The sequence below is a fragment of the Gadus macrocephalus genome, chromosome 22 (genome assembly GCF_031168955.1).
Source record: "Gadus macrocephalus chromosome 22, ASM3116895v1".
Taxonomy (NCBI): Eukaryota; Metazoa; Chordata; class Actinopteri; order Gadiformes; family Gadidae; genus Gadus; species Gadus macrocephalus.
Window position 1 is genome coordinate 17971860 of NC_082403.1, and position 19305 is coordinate 17991164.

Sequence of the window (19305 nt, forward strand, 5' to 3'; positions counted from 1 at the left end):
GAACTTATGTTTCAAATTGAACGTGAACACAAAACATTACGTAATTAATTCAAATAGGCTAACAGTAAAACAAATAAGGCCAGTAATAGAACGAATATCGGGTGACAAGAAGATCATTAAAATGGCTCACAATCCCGCATCAGCTGTTTGATGTCGCGCATCAAAATAGCACTTTGACCCTGTGGAAGGGTTCGCATAAATTGACACAGATAATTAGTAAAAGAGACGTCAAGTCATTCTTATCACGTTCCCGCATCCTCTCATATATTCTTCTGTAAATATAACCTATAGTAGTAATAATGTACAATATTTGCAGTATCGCCCCCACCGACTACGCTTGGTATTGCATGGATCGGCGCGTCGCGTATCAAAAATTTGGAGGACGCGTTTTACTACGCTTCGACGTTAATGGCGGCCGAAGCGTCGCGTCGCGTAGCCTTTTGGACGCGTAAGCGTAGCGTTGCGTCGACTATGTAAGGGCCCTTACTCCGGAAAAGATATTACCTAAGGGTTATTATTTTTTAAGTTGAATTTCTGGCTACGAATGTCAGGGTAGCTCAGCTGCGACACTTGTGAGCTGTGGTTTGTACCAAAGCTATTGTAAAAAAAAAGCCAGCTAATTTTTTTAGGGTGAGGCTATTTCACCCCTGTGCATTTACCCTGGCATATTGATCAGACAATGTGTTATAAAAAAAAAGAAGAACTGCTTCAGACAAGGTAACCCTGACAAAATCTTCTCCAAACATTTTTAAGTGTGGTGATCAGATTCCTCAAATACATTTGTAATCACCCATGATTGCATTGGGAATAGCTACACTATTTTGCCTTGATAGCTTCCTCAATAGAACATGCAAGTAAAACAGCTTACTTTTATTTTTGACTTATTGCTAGATTCAGATGTAATGTGTAAGTCATATTTTAAACTTTATGATACAGGAGGTCTGGCTGGCTGACAAAAAGCGTTGCGATCATAAATGCATGATAATCAGACAATAGGGGAATTCAATCGCGCAACCTCTTGATTACAGAGAAAGCGTCGCTACCGCTTCGGCCACTGTGGCCACACTGTTACCTGCTGTTCTACTCATACAACTATATCAGGCTACAAAAGAGAACTTTGTACATAATGTATCTTAGACTTCATTACATTTAACAATACATATAGGCTATATAGAATATATAAAATACATGAACCCCATTCATATAAAGTACACGAATGCCTGGGAATGTGCGAAGTACACGAATGCCCGGGAATGGGTGTTTTTAGCCAAACTGTGTGGCCAATGCTAAAAGTATCAAGGGTACGAATAGACACTCAAATCTTTTATCTTTAAATTTGTAAATAACTGAAGTGCACTATAAGGGTGATAAATCCTCATCTAGGTTTGTGTAAATTACCCTTAACACGGAACTCATACACTTGGTTGCATCACAGCGTCCCGCAACTATCACAGGAATCTAGAATCAATATGTTCGGGGGTTGTTCACAATATTGGGTTCATATAAAATGTTCATGTATTAAATACAGGATATATGCGTGCATGTAACAGAAAATGCAATAATGGCAATTGGTCGTAAACAAATGCATATGGATATAAACAATAACTGGGGGGGTCCATAGCAACCACCATAGCAACCTTGACAGTCACGTGACGTGGACAAAAATCATATAAATCTGATTGTTGTTTCGACCTAGGAAAAAGAAGGTGCCACACAAACCGAGTTCCAATAGTAAGAATGTTTTAATTGGTGATAATGTTTTGGCCTACAAAGGCCTTCATCAGTTCAAATAGTGTTGTTTAGATCTATCCATAGCTAGAGGGTATACTCCCCCCCCTTCTGAAGTCGAAAAAAATCTCCCGTTTGAAATGCATGGTTTACATTTCATTCTGTGTAGCATGAAAAAATAATCATACAATCATGCTCTGGGACCCGATTCGATAGATCCATTTTTTTGAGCATGAGCATGATATTGCGTGATACTGGTTTGTTACAATTTTTCTACAATTTTTGCATTGCGTTTTTTTTGCATTGCATTTTGTACAATTTTTGCATTGCGTATCACTAACTGCATCATGTCAAATCAATTCTATGTGACAAGAGATATATTTGAATAATACATTTTCATTCATGAAATGGTATCTATTATATAAATATTTTGCGTTTACAGTGGTCGTTATGTAGCCACCGTCTAGCTCACCCTGATTTGACTGGAACACAAATCCATGACCATGTATGAATGAGCACCTACGTATATACAGCTTTACAACCGAACAATAATTATGTCGGAGGAATAATACAATCAGACCAGGAGCAAAGAAAAAATCATGAATAGGACAAACCAATTATACATAAATCAATGTTCATTAAAAACACAAGAGAATGTAAACTTGATTATAATCAAGTTAACACATTTTAACTTTTGATCTCTGTATTTCTCCGCCAGTGTCCACAGAGAGGATGCCAATGACCTTGTCCAAAGGGTGGGGTCATAATGGGGGGGTCGGGTCTCCGGTGAACAGCATCTCGTAACGGTCAATAAAATTGTCTCCAGACGCCTTCTCCACATGTTGCCACTTGCAAATCTGTGGTACTTAAAACCAGGTGGCGGCAAACATGTGGTTTGTTGTCAAAGCTCTAACCCTAACCCCATCCATCATTCTAACGGATGGCTGATGCCTCCTGAAATTACGCTCTTTTTTTTTTTTGCGCTTGTGAAGTCAATAAGCCAGGCATTAAGGGCCGCGAGGGGGCGGGGGGGACTATAGCCACCCGGCTTGTTTTCAGACTATCCATTTGACTGTCATGTAATCGTTTTACTTCCTGCTCGTATCATCTTCCACCGTTGCTCATGAACATTTTTCATCCACTTCAGGACAAGGAGATCATGAAGGAGATCATGGATAATGGCCCCGTGCAAGGTACTTTGATCAATATGTTTGTGTGTGTGTGGGTCGGATGTCTGGGTATGTTTGTGTGTGTCCATGTGTGTGTGTGTGCATGTGTGTTTCAGTTATCCTAACTTAAACATTACTCCAAACTTAATTATCCTTAAACATCAGCAACATAAATCACCTTCCGTCTGCTAGTTAACCAAAGAGGTATCTCAAATACGCAAGCTCCTATTGAGCAAGCCATGCATCTGATCTCCTTTGAGCTCATGTCTGACCTTTTCATCTTCTTGATGGTTCCTCACCAGGGGTTGACCTCTGACCGTATCCTCCTCCACTGGTTAGAGACGGGGCTTAATGGCTCTGAACTGTGATATGCTTTTCGGGCAGCTCAGTCTCTGGCACCCATCTGGACCGCTGTCAAGTGTACTTCTATAAATAGACAATTGTGTGTGTGTGTGTGTGTGTGTGTGTGTGTGTGTGTGTGTGTGTGTGTGTGTGTGTGTGTGTGTGTGTGTGTGTGTGTGTGTGTGTGTGTGTGTGTGTGTGTGTGTGTGTGTATGTGAAGAATGCATGTATTAGATAGAGTGCAGTTCTGGTTGACCTCAGGTCATGTTAGCCTTTGGATTGGAGGTGTGTGTGTTCGGGTTATGACATGCAACCTCTCTCACACACACACACACACACACACACACACAAACAGACTGATACACACATACAAACGCATACACACAGGTGGATAATCATTGAATGTTCCTATCAGGTGAAAGAAAGAAAATACTTTCAGATGAATCGCCCTTTGAACGTAATGGTTTCACCTTTCTTATCAATGGTAACCATTGTGTTTCTTGTTAGGTATTTAGAGTGCATCTGTGGATACCTATTGTTATGTTGTGGTTGGCTATTATTATTTTGGATTGGTAATGCCTATATCTCTGTGGTGGGCTTGTCAAGAGTTTTCAAATATCTATACATATCCGCAGTAAACAGGAGTTATGGCAAATTGTATATTTGCTAGTTTGTGAACATAATTCTATCAAACTCAAGTCAGCCTCAGAAGGAAACAGAAAACAAAAATGAGGTCACAGCAGCTATTTGAAAAATGTCAATTCTAAGCTAGGCAATATTGTTCCAATCCCATCGCAAGTCTGCGAAACAAGGAGGCAGGAACATGAAACTTACCAGGAACATAGAGGACCCCTCTCTTAACATGTGAATATGCTTGTGAGTGTGCTTGTTTGTGTGTGTGTGCGTGTGTGCGAGTGTGTTTGCGAGTGATAGTGAATAACAAAGAGCCTCCTTCCGGAAGCATATTTGTGTCTGGGAGTATGAGTACACCCATGATTGGCTTGAAAAGGTCTGCCGCTGGGATAGGCGTTGCATGGGCTGTGAATAACTCTGGGAATGCCTGTGTTTTATTGCACTTCAACGTCCGCCCGTAAATCCTTTCCCCCCCTTTTGTTTGTTCTGGCAGCGATTATGGAGGTGCATGAGGACTTCTTTGTGTACAAGAGCGGCATCTACAAACACACAGATGTCAGCCTCACTAAACCGCCACAGAGCCGCAGACATGGCACACACTCAGTCAGGATCCTCGGGTAAGACACTGTTAATTGTTAATGCCTATGTCCACGGTCATCAGGTCTCCAAAAGGTTTGGTGCTGAAATTCCTATAGGGGTTGCTATAACATCCGGTCTTTGCTAAACGCTTTTCATGGCTGCCCCAATGGATGACAAATTCTGAAACTTGGTGTATAGGTCTTATACTGCTGAAAATGTTTGCAATTGGGACTCATAAATTATTATTTTTCTTCTTCTGAATCATAGCTTCAAATGACAAACAGTTTGGATGAACATGATCCATGGACTTGCGTGAATACAAATCTTTGGATTGATATAGATTGTGTAAAAAAGGCAGAGTTATGGCAAATTCAATATTTGCTCATTTACAAACATTACATCACCACAAGTCAGCATCACAAACAGGAAGCAGAAACTTGCCATGCACATAGAGGGCACATTCAATGTGTGGCCTCTTCACGTGTGTATAAACTTTGTGTGCTCAAAAAATGAGGTCACAGAACCAATTTGAAAAATGTGAAGGAATGCGAAACTAAACACTAATGCTCCATTTCCATCGCCCTGTCAGAAGCAGACAGGTTTGGGAAACTTACCAGGAAAAAGGAGGACCCATCCTTTAACATGTACATCGTTTGTGTGTCTCTGTATGCGTATGAGTATGCGTGTTCATGCTTTCGTACATGTGAGTGATTGTGTGTGGGCGTGTGAGTGAATAACAAAGATCCGCCCCTGCCGGAAGCATAGTTGTGTCATAGTTGTGTTTAGGAGCAATGACTACAGCCATGATTCGCTTGAAAAGGGCGGATGCTGGGATAGGCAGTGTGTGGGCTGTGCATTAGCTTGGAAGGCTTGTTTTATTTTACCTCCGTTAGAAACATACTATGTGTTGAAATTGTCAGTGTGAAATGTTAACAGTTTGAAATATCCAGTATGTGGAGGAGCCTGCTGAAGGCCTATGTGACTGTCAACCTTACAAACATAATACATATAAAATATTTTTTTTAATGATGGCATTTATACATCCCCTTCAGACCTAGGAATGAACATGACTAGATTTTGAATCTAGTCATGTATTTTTCCTCTTTCTTTACAGTACAGACCTGACCCTCTTTTGTTTTAGTGATGAATCAATACTATTAACATTTTAATCACGACCTGATGGTTTAACGCTATTAAACATGTGACAAGTGCAGAAACCCTTTTGACTCTCCTCCCCTTTTCAATGGCTCGCGTCGAAGCACAGAGCTGAATCTCACAACAGTGCGGTACTCTCTAAGAGTCGATGAGACAATAATTATACCTGCATCCCAGCCCTTCTCAACTGGTCTGGGTAACTTCCTGCATACCCAACAAATGACTGTTTGCACACCTTGGCAGAACACAGGGTCTGACGGAGAGGAATCGATTCTTCAATATTTCTTCAAGACTAGCAAAACAAACATGAATGCCATAGCAAGGAGCCTGTGTCTATTTATTATAGGCCGATACTTTATTGATCCCCTAAAGGGAGATTCTTGATTTGGTTTTAATCATTTATATACCAAAGAAATCCTTATGTGTGTGACTCATTCTATTAGTGTGTGTGTGTGTGTGTGTGTGTGTGTGTGTGTGTGTGTGTGTGTGTGTGTGTGTGTGTGTGTGTGTGTGTGTGTGTGTGTGTGTGTGTGTGTGTGTGTGTGTGTGTGTGTGTGTGTGCTCGCGCACGTACAGCCGCAACCCCATGCCCTTCCCTTCCGTTCTGCAACATTACAGGACACATGTTTGCTCCGATCCTCTGTCCGCCCAGACAGAGTTCCCTCCCTCCGTCCGCCATCTCTTTCCCCCATCCACCAACCAAAGCGACCGCAAATATGCGGCCAGGCAGACGACAGACACACCTAGATCACCTGTCCACGCCCATCCCTGTCTACAAGAACCCCGCCCCGCCCCTACACCCACAGCGCCCACCCTTCCCCACTCACCTCCCCTAATCGTCCTCTGTTCCTCAGCTTGTGCTCGCGTCATTGTCATACAACTGCAGAACTATAATCCATTCCCCCACAGCACACGCATTCCCCCCCCCCCCCCCATGGTCAAGGCCAAGTAGCGTTGCAGTAGAAAGGTACCACTTAATTCCACCCCCTGTGTTTTGAAGGTGGTGCTCAGTCAGGAGGAGTTTCCCCTAATATAGGGCCATCAACACACTTTTCCTTCAGTAAATAGTTGGCTGTGTCATTGGGAATTAGTCAGCTGGCTGTTTTTTAAGTGTGCTTTGACAATAACATTGTAGTCCGCAAGCATCAAAATATATATTTTTGTACTTAGAAAGAGGAGTGTGTGTGTGTGTGTGTGTGTGTGTGTGTGTGTGTGTGTGTGTGTGTGTGTGTGTGTGTGTGTGTGTGTGTGTGTGTGTGTGTGTGTGTGTGTGTGTGTGTGTGTGTGTGTGTGTGTTTGTGTGTCCATCTGCTGCTAGTTTTTCTGCCAGTCAGTCCATCTGTATATTACTGTTTCTGCTAGTCAGTTTGCCGGTCTGTCTCTCCGTCATTCTGTCTGTCTGTTTATCGTCCCTCAGCTGCCTTTGTCCTATGTTTCTTATGCTTTCTCAACACCTTATGCTTTTGTGACACCGCCTGTGTTCGCTTAGTCAAAACAAACTCTAGATATCTGTGATCATGGTCTATCTAGATGAAGGTCTATCTGATTGGACATTGTTCAAGAGACTTACATAACGGAGGGGTCACCCGGTTCTCTCAAAAACTTGGATTTCACATCTTTGTTGTTGTTGCAATGATCACATTCCATTGTGTATGTGGGTCTAATATCTCTGATTTATTTGACATGTTTAAGGCATCCAACATTAAACTTAGGATCATGAGTGATGTTTCCCACCTGTATATTTTCTTTACCTTAGTGTGTGTTCTTTTTACATCGCCCTAACTTTTACACTAGTAAAAGTTAGTAAGTAAAGTAAGTAACGCTACACTGGAATTCCCTAGCCTTGAAAGGTCAGTGGGGAGGACCAGTATTCTTAATAGGTCAGCGGAGAGGACAATATCGTGCAGTAGTCTTGATAGGTCATGAGATTTCTGCTGATGCTGTGGATGAAGATGCATGAGTTTAGTTTCTGATGTGACTCAATTTATTGTTGCCATCGTTATTTTGCGCTGGTGGTTAGTGAGGTCCCCCCTTCAATGTAACGCGCTATATAAATGTAAGAAATGATTATCAATGACCCCAACGACCTGGGTGAAGGGGAAAGATGAAGGTTGAATGGTTGACTGGACGCATAAGTGGATAGATGGATAGATAAGATCTGATGAGATGATAAGATAAAGGGACAAAGGTTTTTGGATAGAGGGATGAACGGCTAAATGAAGGTAGTTGATTGAAGGGGGAGCGATGGGAAAAGAGGGTGCAGAGTTAGAAGAGAGAAGGGAGGAGGAGGAGGAGATGGTCGCAGCCTGCGACAGACAGCCATCAGGGGGGCACATCTGTGTGTTTTCATTGGCCAAATCCCGACGCGGTGTGCTTCTTTAAGCCCAGGGCCTGGGAAAGTTTGTTGAGAGAGCATTGAGGTCCAATGTGGTGAAAAGCCCATTGTCTGACACGCTAATCCCGGCCACATCGGACAGAGGACGTGGAGGGATCAGGAGCCCGAGACCAGGTCAGGGGTGTGGGACGAGGTGTGCTGTGGAGAGGGCGGGCGCACAGAGGAGGGGCGGGGGGCAGGCCTTCATTGTCCCAGGGGGACCAAGAGAGCCGATTGGGCAAACAGATAAGCTATTAGCTGTGGGCTGATTCTGACTGTTGCTATTGCATGTACACACACAGACACATCCACGCCCTCGTCAACCCATGCACATCCACACAAGCAAGCACACACACAAACCCCCACATACACACATAGACACACATACCCACACAAACACACAAAACCGAATGGAAAATATTTCACAAAATTGGCCCTATTTTACATTTTAGATGCCAACTGATTTGTTGACATTAACTGTTTATAGTTGCCGGCCCCTGAAGAACCAACATGGAGCTCATGAAGACTCAATGTTCAAAAAAGACCAAGTGAAGTCTAGTGTTATCTGCTCAGAAATGTCCCCCTCTGCATTCCATTTCCTTTTAGAACAACCAAAATAAGCAATGTTCTCCGGGGGGCTCCTTGGAAACTGGAAGGCCTTAAGTGGATAAATACGATGGCAGCCAGCCCTCCTGTGGGCATGTTTTGGTCAGGGACTGATACAGGAAATATGGCGACATACAATTGACATCTGGGATGTCAATAAATCTTAAGTCTTTCTCAGAATAACGCCTCCTGGCTATGAGATTGTATCAAAGTTGGCATGCAATGTATGTGTGTGTGTGTGTGTGTGTGTGTGTGTGTGTGTGTGTGTGTGTGTGTGTGTGTGTGTGTGTGTGTGTGTGTGTGTGTGTGTGTGTGTGTGTGTGTGTGTGTAGAAACTATGGTGATGGGATTCAGTTTCAATTCAGTGTTGTGTACAAAATTATGAGAATAAGGCAGTGTCCACTTCCTACTTCTCCATGTCTCAACTCCCTGTTTCCTGCGGGGAAGGAAGTGTCAGCGGAAAGGGGGAACTCTGTTTACTGAGCATCTAGACCTGTGTGTGTGTGTGTGTGTGTGTGTGTGTGTGTGTGTGTGTGTGTGTGTGTGTGTGTGTGTGTGGGTGCGTGCGTGCGCGTGTGTTAAGCTACACTAACATTCTTTGTACACAACCCTAACTTATGTTTTCAGGATGTTAAAGTCTGAAAAGTTAAAGGACGTTTCTTCAGTAGGAAACACTTCAGGCCCTTCCTCAATTTCATTGTCAGCCGTAGCATAAATGAAATACCTGAACACATTCCATGAGTGTTGCCTTTGGAAGATGATTATTGATTCAGCATGTCCCGCATTATCAAAGATTACTGTATATTACAAAAGATTGTTTGAAGGTATATTTTAGTATTTAAGTACTGTTTACATTTGATTATAATTGTCAATCATTTCTCCTGTGTACAACAGATGGGGAGAGGAGAGAGATTATAATGGACTCCCAAAGAAATATTGGGTAAGTTTTACCTCATTTACTGTTGAAATCCTAAACCCTAAAATGCATTCAGTTGCCTACTCTATTGACTATCTGATAAAGAGACACAACCATCAACAAACAACAATACAGTTTACCCTACTATACTTTCATTCTTACTATGTTAGTCTACTACATTCCTTTGTATTTACTCGATTCTTTCCATTAACTCCCATTTGCATGTCTCGTTCACTTTGTCGTCAGATTGCGGCCAACTCTTGGGGGAAGAACTGGGGCGAGGACGGCTACTTTCGCATCGCTCGTGGCGAGAATGAGTGTGAGATTGAAACCTTTGTGATCGGCGTGTGGGGGAGGGTCACGATGGAGGACATGCACAACCAACCCAACCGCCACCGACGCAACTAGAGACCCTTTCCTTCGACACACAAAAGCTCCCATGTGGCGATCTTCTTTGTTCTGGAACCTACCATGCCCTGGAGGATAACAAGTGACCAGTTGTAGTTCCAACAGCTTCCGCTGACCTGGTATACTTGGAAAGGCCAGTTTATACCCAAGATTACCCATATCACCTATGTTGTCTCTCACATAAAACCCTATGACGATGGGGGTCTGCATTACTATTCCCGTAACTATTGCTGTCTCTAGCACCCCTTTAGCGAAGTTACAAAAGAGATGAGGATATGAAAATATATTTGACACCACTTCACTAATGTACGAATTAACTAAGTTGTAATTAAAGTAGTAAGTTGTAGTAGTACAAGTAATAGTTTAAGCAACTCAGGACTATGCCAAAGACCACACTTTCCAGAATCCTCATTTTCTGGTATACACATGTTCACAATATAGTTTCATATAAAAGCTTTAGTTGTAGTTTTATTTTTCTTACTTTAAAGCCTTGTAGGGTATTGGGCAGTTTGGGAGAAGAGAGGGGACTTACCTTGAGATCTTCTATCACCCCAATTATTTTTCAATAGAGAAAGGGTGTAACAATTATATGGAAAGATCCCAAAGCAGACTCACTACATTTACTAGAGACAGAGTACATTTACATAGAAAGAGTAGTTAATAGCTATACATTCCAATGAAAAGATGAATACACTGTTATAAGTAGTGAAAAAGAATGCCCAAGGGAGGGCGGCGAGGATAGGGCGATGAGTGTGTTAGAAAGCACAATGATTGTAGAAAAACTTTATTTTTTAAGGCCACTATCTTGCATAGATGTTCACAACAACGTAGGTGCAAGTACTTTTGATTGTTGGGGCCAATACCACCAGAAAGGTGGATTTTCCTAAGAGATTTCAGTATTTAATATTTATATCCCAAACCTTTTGTGGAAAACATTTTCTCCCCATGCTTTTATTTTGCAGTGTGAATACTACTTTCCATTAAAGGTGAAGTGTGTGGAATTGAGTGGCATCTAGCAGTAAGGTTGCAGAGAGAAACTAATATTCAGTTGGTTGCTCAGTTGGGTTAAGCTACTTCACAACTTATAGTATGGTGCCACGGTGTGTATTTGTGTGTGTGTGTGTGTGTGTGTGTGTGTGTGTGTGTGTGTGTGTGTGTGTGTGTGTGTGTGTGTGTGTGTGTGTGTGTGTGTGTGTGTGTGGTGTGTGCGTGTGCGGGTTAAGCTTCTCGGTCACTTATCGTGTCACTTGCATAACATTTATTAAGATGACTCCCTAATCCAAAGGGACTGACAAAAAGTGCTTTCAACCATGAAGATATCCCAAAAAGTAACTTGGCTGTTCATAAAACCCATCAAATAAGCCAAACTACTCCTACTCCTAGCTCTACACACTCAGCAGGTTAAGCTTACACTTTAAGGGAAAGCTGAAGCTGGGCTTGTGTAGATTAATAGCGGTGTAACATGGCGAGCACTCTGGCAGAGGACGTGCTCCCTACGTAGAAACCACAACGATTCTTATTTTCATGGGATTAAACACTAATTAATACACATTTATGAATATAATATATTCCATTTCTGCCAAATCCGTTCTGCCATTTGCCACTCAATTCAAACACCTTCAACAACACTGAAAAAGGGGCATTGAGCTCCAACTTAATGCATTTTCTTATGCCTCTTCCCTACGATCTTTCATTCGTTCTTTCCAACCTGTAGCGTAGCAAACATTACGACAATGGTCATATATTGGTTTATGAAAAGCCTGAAAGAATCAGCAATATTTTCGGTGAAGAATATAGTCTTTCTGTAATGTAGACTTAATTTGTTCTATGTGTGTACGCTATGTTACTATGTGAGCTGAAGATGTCAATTTTTCATTGTTGTAATTGTACTGTACTCTGCATTCTATTATCTGTTATGAAAATTCTGTATCATTCTTTATTCCCCACTCCACAAAAAATGCACATAGGCCTACTGGTAATCACATTTGTTTTCAAACACCAGAGGGCAGGAGGGGTTTAAGCCAAGTGTATTTAATACTGACTTATTGTAGATCATATTATCATATATCAAACAGTATAATGTATTGCATGTAAGGCCATTTTAAAAGTAAAATATCAAACATGTTGCTGCCTATGTAGATATTATCCCCACACCATACAGTTATCTTTAGCCTTGTGTGTTCCTTGCCTTAGAAAATGTCAGCTTCTTGTGTTCAAACTGAAGCTTATGAACTGTATTTTAGGATTAAGACATTATACAGTGATGTTATTAGACCTAGAATGCCTTTAACTGCATTCGAAAGAGCTTTAAGCAAAGCTAGCCTTTAAGCTAGCTGAGCATCTGCTTTTTTTTTTTTTTCATACATCACCTCTTCCCCTCCAGTTCAGCTGTGCGGTGCTAAATGACGACCATAGATAGACATGAAAGGTTGTGAAGCAGGGTCGGATGGACAAGAAATATGCAATGTGGAGTTGTCAAGCGTTAAGAAGGAGGTTTGGTCACATAGTGATGTTCTAAATCCTCGCTGAATCTGTGTTGTTAAAATACGGTGAGATGCTGTAGAGGGTCCCCTGCTTTATACTATCATTAGCAAGCCAACTAGCTAAGTGTTTATCAATGCCTCGTAGTTGTTAAAAACTCAAAAATGTCAGTACAATTTAAATCGTTTTTATGTTTCAGGTAGACTGTAATCAATGGAGATGTTTAAAATGTGGCAACAGAGCTTAACAGTTCTTAATGACCAGTATAAGCTACCATAACAGTCATTATCATGGTATTTTCTTCATTCTTCAGACTTTTCCCCTACATCTAGTGAGTGGCAGGCTTGTTATCAACCTGATGTGAGTGCGCTTCCATTCCCAAGCACTCAGTCAACAGACGTCTTTATAGGTAATAGGATAAGCTAGCTGCAGATGAGACACAACCAGGCTAGTATTTCATTCTAGACGAAATTATTGTGATTTTGACCCAAAGTCCGAATTTTAGCACATCTCATTGATGGCAAGTCTACGAAAAGCGAGCATATCCGCTAATCTTCATTTGGTTGAGAAAATGACGTGGCTTGGAATTATGATTATTTCCTTCCATCTGAAAACAAACCAAAGAGACCCCTTTAAGGGAACCTTATCCTGTCCTTTTTCTCCAGCTTTCTACATCTCCAGTCTAATAAATAGCTAAAGTCAAAGGCACAACTCCATGTTCTCTATTATTATATTTGTATACTTAATTTATGAAAAGATACATTTATATGCCATTAGGCCTACCCTTCTTTGTTTCCTGTGCAATGTAATATCACTCTGTCTGGTGCATCTTGTGCACTTCATTCAAAACCACAAAATATCTCACTTTTGTGGCCCAATAAAGGCTTTCATAAACAGCAATAGTAATATATATGTTTTTGACTCTAAATTGGTAAACTACATTGATCCAGACTCTTTTCCACCATATCGGTTAGAAGGGCTGCACATACATGGAAAAGCTGGGAACTAGGTCTGAAAAAACAAGGATTTGTGCCCAGCATTCCAGGGGAACTGGGGAAACAGGACAGGGTTGATGGTTGGGTTTAGGATGTGCAGCCGCCAAGTCTATGGGATGAGAGGCGGGTTTGGATAATTCAGTTTGAATAAGGTTGTACTGTGTCAGCTGAACCTCTTTAGTCACTTCAGTAACCCCGCCAGAGCTCCCAGACAGTAGGAAAGCAGGGCAACTAAACTGAAATGTCAATCATTAACGAACATAAGTGCACACACAGAGTTCTAAACAGAGATACAATATTTGCGATATAGTGATAATTATTTATTGATCCGTTCTATTATTGAAAGCAATGAAATGACAATAACCCAACCAACGTCAGTTTGTGTATTACTGTGTGTGTTTTTTTTTACTACATATGAACGAGGCTTTATGTGAACATCTGCTTGCGAGGATCCTCTGGAGACAGAGGGGCACTGCTGAGCTTAAAGTCTAGTCAATCATAATTGCGTGCCTCGAAAATCCTCACCTGTTTTAAACAAGCTGTAACATAAGAAACATAGCCCACCAGGTTTTCACACCGAAACTGTTGAACAAACACGAAGTAGGATATTAGAAACCTACTGTCTACTACATGGGGTGACCTTGCATTCCAGTCACATACTTTGCAAATCAAAGAAGATGTCATTTACCAACCATGTAGCCAGCTGTGGGACTGCATCACCTCTTCTTGACTTTTCCATACACATTGGCTGAGGCCAAAAATGCAGAATTTATGATGTAATAATAAAATCATAAATTGCCAGTGCGTCTCCTAAATAAATGTCATACTAGCCTTGAATAATTACTAGTCTTCATGACTTCATCTTAATGTGTGTAGTGTTATGTGGCATGTTTGTGATGACGATGATAATGATTTGTAAAGTACAATATCAATAAGTAAATAATATAGATGTTTTCCTTATTTCATCTTCTCATGCTTACCCTTATCCTCCCCATCTATCTGTCTTTAACCAGGCCAAGATATAATCCCAGTAAAACACCTAAGATATACAATGCATATATTCATCACAGAAGCTTCTGGAAGCACCAAGCATGGAAACGTGTCGATAAAGCAAACTGTTGTTATTATCATTATTAATAATAATAATAATACATTTCATTTAGAGGCGCCTTTCAAGACACCCAAGGTCACCTATTAAGCTTTCATTATTACTATGAAATATCTTCCCAGCTAATGATGAATAATAAACACAAACACCGCAGAGAATGGAAGAAGACTAGATTAAAGCGAGATAGAGTAACAGAAAATAAACCCTGTTATCAACAATAGGTAGCCTAGGTGTTGAAACAATGCTAGTTTTGATCGGCGGGAAGCCAAAGGAAGCCCGCCTTCATTAGAAAAACAACTGAAGATTGACCGCAAGTTTAACTTTCCCACTGCTAAGATCTTGATATCAAATCAAAGAATAGAAGCATTGACTTAGCCTTATCATTTCCACCGTTTTTCCCTTATCAAAACCATAATGGAAACGCACATTTTGCTGGTCTTTCTTGATGATGATTGGAGTGAGATTGTCCGGATGGAGATAAACACTACAGTGTACGACCATATTAGTCTGCATGCTACAACTCCAGTGCCAAACCGGTACTCTCGTAGTTGATCTTTTGCTTTTCTCAACAACAACTATACTTTACATTGGACTGGTGGGGCACTTAAAATCAACAGGAATAAAACATCCACCAAATATGAGAAGAGGCACTTTATTGAAACATTAAATTTGTTTGTATCAACTAAATATATTTGTGTTTTCTCTTTACATATTTCCGAAATGATGCTAAATATTGTATTGCAACAATAAAAATATCTCCATCTCATCAATTAGACCAAAATGACCAAGGTTGAAAATCAGTAATATAAATTCAAGGTATAATTATTGTTATTAATTCCTGATGCTGACAACTCTTCTCTATGGTAGAAGGTGTACAGTGATGTACTCTGACATCATGTGGTCCAGATACGGGCCTTTCGGACTCATTTGGCTCTTTGTCTCCCTCTAGCGTGGGCCGTTGCCTCTCCTGCACTCGTGCATTCTGTAGGCACACATGTAAAAAATACCTGGAAGACAAAAAAAGGTATACTCCTTGATCAATCATCTTAGGGTAGATGATATATATATACGTGTGTATATATATGTGTATATATATTATATCTATAATATACAGTATAGGGTATTAAACAAATAATCAATCATAATAAAGACATTGGTGTTAAAGAAGAAATGTTGTGTATCACACAGTGCATTGTGTGCTACACGAACAAGGCCCAAGTGGCTTCTACTGAGCTTGACTTGAATTTTGTGTTAAAAGGCAAACATAACTAAAATGTGAACAAAAAAACTTTTCTCCAGTATTTCGATAATAACTACAACAACTAGTTACCATGCATCGGTAACATTCCAAGGTTTTAAGATACTCATTGCGTCTCTGATTACCAGCAAAGAAGGTCATGAGGAGAGAGACCCAGCCAAGTATGTAGGACCAGGAAAAGCGCCAGTCACCAAAGCGCCTTCCCAGGAAGTTGACTGTCACACCGGTGTAGATCGCCATGGCCAGCAATACAAAGAAAGCTGTTTAGGACGAAAAGATAAATAAAACGTATTATTGTAATGATAATTTTATTTGTGTGTGTTACTTATGCATGTGTGTGACGTGTGTTATATGTGTATATGTGAGGTTGTGTGTGTGTGTGTGTGTGTGTGTGTGTGTGTGTGTGTGTGTGTGTGTGTGTGTGTGTGTGTGTGTGTTTTTGTGTGTGTGTTTAAAGAACTAGATCTTAAGGTGAATCACTGCATGCGTATCTGTGTTCAGGTGTGAGTTGTATGGAGGAGACGAGTTTCCACTGTTCAGCCTACTCACTGGAGACGAAGAACATGATTCCTGCAACAAAGGAGCGGTTGAATCTCTCAAAGGAGGAGAAGTGGGCGAAGGACATGATGCCGGCGATGATGCCCGCAAAACAGGCCATCCCCGACAGGATCATGAAGGCCCGGGTTGCATTCCAATAGGCTGTAGAGGTCAGGGAGAAAGGGTTACTAGGGTTGTTTCGCTGTTTCTCATGTGCACTTGTGAAAGGATGCCATTTTCCACCTGCTTGGGATAATTGCTTTTCTTCTATGGAAAGGTTTTTATTTTATTTGATCAGACTATATAACAGCTTCATTTCCTTTTCTGCAATAAATCCAAATTATACAAACAAATGTCATAACACATGGTCTGATCAGGTGGCTCTACCTGATTTAACTGGTTGATGGTTCAAATTTTTTAACCGGCTTTTATTGTTTCTAAAACCGATTCAAAGTTATTTTTCAAACCTAGGGTAGAGGGCTGTGGGAGATTAAACCAAAAGACACACGTATGTGAACCTTATTCCTACCTATGCTGTCGGTTTGCATGTAGCACTTGTTGGCCATGCAGTACCTCCACAGGCCTTGGTTGGCATAGCTTCCGGACAGACGGTACTGCATCCAGTAGTCTGTGGCAGTGGACACCACCAGCAGAATGTTGCCCACAAAGGCACAGAAGAGGCCTCCTCCCATGAAACTGTACATCCTGAGCTGAGATTGTAGGCCTGCTGCAGAGCACCTATCACTGTGGAGAAGGACACAGAGAAAATAGTTCAGGGTTGAAGGGTGGCATGCTACAGGAAGGTACATGTTTGAGTAGAGGGCTTAACACATGAATATGGTTTAGAATGTTGGCAAACTATCCAAAAAACAGAGCAGAGGACTTATAATAGTTATAACATAAAACCAATTAATGAAAATGTAATTGGATAACTGATTGATCTTTACAATGGCCCTATTAATAATGTCTTTAATTTAAATAACACAGAATCAGGTTAATCAGCCAAAATAAATCTACAAAACTATGTATATATCAAATTAGCTTAAAAAATATGCATGTAAGTAATGTACGAAAGTATCAGCGGGAGACATGTGAAGGTAAAAATGTACAAATCAAACAAAGCAAATACCATCAAATGTTACCAGCCGTGTATTAGTATAATATTACAAACCTTTCTTCATGCATGTTCCTCATCCTATGGAATGATCTAGATGCACATAATCCCTCAGAACTCACCTTGTGCTATGTTAACCACCAGTAAAAATCGATTTTATGTCAGCAGAAGCAATTATTGATACAGTATGATACAAGGTTATGTCAGGCATCCTCACCAAGAATTCGCTACCAATTCCCCAGCAGATTTTTTCGTCATATTCTGTCAATGCCAACTGTTTTATGACGGACAACGTAAATGCATCACGCAAGATAAACTCCCCGGTGGCACTACTTACCTTCTATCGTTTAGTAAATGGAGCCTCTTGACAAACCACCTCTACGAGGCAAGGGAAGAGAGGGACAGATGTTGGTGGCACAGAGTGAGAGAAAGAGTTCCCGTGGGCGACAATCCAAAAAGTTAGCCCCTCTGTTTTCTGTTGATGGAAGCACAATCTATTGTGACCAACCCCATGTTCCTGTATAGCATCATGCCATTTGAATGGCATGATGCTGAGGGGAGGGGGGCTTTAACCCAGTACTCATTTGTCTGTATGTATGTGTGTATGTGTGTGTGTGTGTGTGTGTGTGTGTGTGTGTGTGTGTGTGTGTGTGTGTGTGTGTGCGCGTGCGCGTGTGCGTGTGCGTGTGCGTGTGCGTGTGCGTGTGTGTGTGTGTGTGTGCGTGCGCGTGCATGTGCATGTGCGTGTGTGTGTGTGTGTATGTGTATGTGTATGTGTGTGTGTGTGTGTGTGTGTGTGTGTGTGTGTGTGTGTGTGTGTGTGTGTGTGTGTGTGTGTGTGTGTGTGTTGGTTTTGGATCCGGAATGGGTGGGTGGTGGTGGGGGTCTCCCCTGTATATTTTGTGTTGTTTTTGTTTGTTTGCAGTCGGCGTGCCCTAGAACAGGGGATATGCATAGGTATGCGTTCCTGATGGAGTGAATGCAACATGCTGAAATAGACACTTTGCTTTGAGAGATCACGTGCGTTGTGGACAAAGACACACACCACCAGGCTTCTCTTTACTGCAATAGGATGTATGCCTCATTACTGTATCTCCATATTTTTGGTTATATGTTTTATATATTCTACGTATTTTATATATATACGTAGTATATTCATATTCAAGTAATGTTTTTTATATATACAGTACATGTGTACGTAGATACAGTATGTGCTCACCCCACCACACAAATCATAAACAGAAACATAGAAATGCACATGAAGACACACAAAAAAAGCCCACAGGCCATACATAGGAAAGTGAGTCACAATCACAAGAAAATGACAACATAGTGAAATTTAGATTAATTTAACCCAAATTCATTACACAATGCATTTCACCAAGTCAGTTGAGTTTATCAGACATTGAACAGATCCGTCATTCTTTTCAACCCGTCATTCAGCGTCATAATTAGCTAAATGTCAGAAGACTACAAATACAGACCATTTGGTGATGATGAGATTAATGGACTAGGCCAGTCTATAATCCATTAATCTGCAAACAGAACCATTATTTCACAATTTTTCCAACACAGCCGGGAATTTGATGAAAGATGCACTTCAATTTGTTAGGATATATTTATTCATCTACATAATTATATATAAACGTGTTTAAATGTGTTTGCATACAGACCTACATTTACAAAGGCCTATTTTCACCTCACTACACAACTTCATAAACACTTTAATAATTAATTAATTAATAATAATAAAGAACCATAAATACCCACTAGTTATGTATTTGTCTGTCTGATGGGGAACTCTCAAAGATGATCATACATTATTATGAAATTGAAAATAATATTATTTATAAAAATCAATATATAATATCATGTATATCCATACTTATTTATTTATATTTT

At 40.8% G+C, this 19305-nt stretch overlaps 2 protein-coding genes across 3 annotated transcripts in view; one reads left to right on the forward strand and one right to left on the reverse strand.

Annotated features, from left to right (window-relative positions):
- The window catches only part of tinagl1 (tubulointerstitial nephritis antigen-like 1), a 45040-nt gene extending 31749 nt beyond the window's left edge, over nt 1-13291 (forward strand). The window contains exons 9-12 of the mRNA XM_060042903.1: nt 2876-2921; nt 4366-4489; nt 9481-9526; nt 9749-13291. Of these exons, the coding sequence (XP_059898886.1) occupies nt 2876-2921; nt 4366-4489; nt 9481-9526; nt 9749-9910 (378 nt within the window). The 3' untranslated portion in view covers nt 9911-13291. The remainder of the gene's footprint in view (nt 1-2875; nt 2922-4365; nt 4490-9480; nt 9527-9748) is intronic.
- A 1839-nt stretch (nt 13292-15130) lies between these two features.
- On the reverse strand, nt 15131-17917 carry LOC132451276 (lens fiber membrane intrinsic protein-like). 2 transcript variants are annotated; one of them, XM_060043643.1, is made up of 5 exons: nt 17741-17917; nt 16819-17033; nt 16302-16451; nt 15878-16012; nt 15131-15501 (listed from the first exon to the last, which is right to left on the reverse strand). In XM_060043643.1, exons 2-5 carry the CDS (start codon nt 16991-16993, stop codon nt 15440-15442), a joined length of 522 nt encoding a protein of 173 aa, XP_059899626.1. In that variant the 5' UTR covers nt 16994-17033; nt 17741-17917; the 3' UTR covers nt 15131-15439. The 2 variants fall into 2 exon arrangements, with proteins under 2 accessions (XP_059899626.1, XP_059899625.1); XM_060043642.1 differs by having other exon boundaries at nt 17621-17755.
- Nucleotides 17918-19305: the final 1388 nt, after the last annotated feature.

Bases quoted from the DNA above. Each gene is read 5' to 3' on its own strand.
- LOC132451276 (XM_060043642.1), bottom strand. From the start codon at position 17,661: ATGACGAAAAAATCTGCTGGGGAATTGGTAGCGAATTCTTG. The intron at 16,013-16,301 runs GTGAGTAGGCTG...CGTCCTAAACAG, and splicing joins AATCATGTTCTTCGTCTCCA to CTTTCTTTGTATTGCTGGCC. The intron at 15,502-15,877 runs GTAATCAGAGAC...TTTGTCTTCCAG, and splicing joins CCTCATGACCTTCTTTGCTG to GTATTTTTTACATGTGTGCC.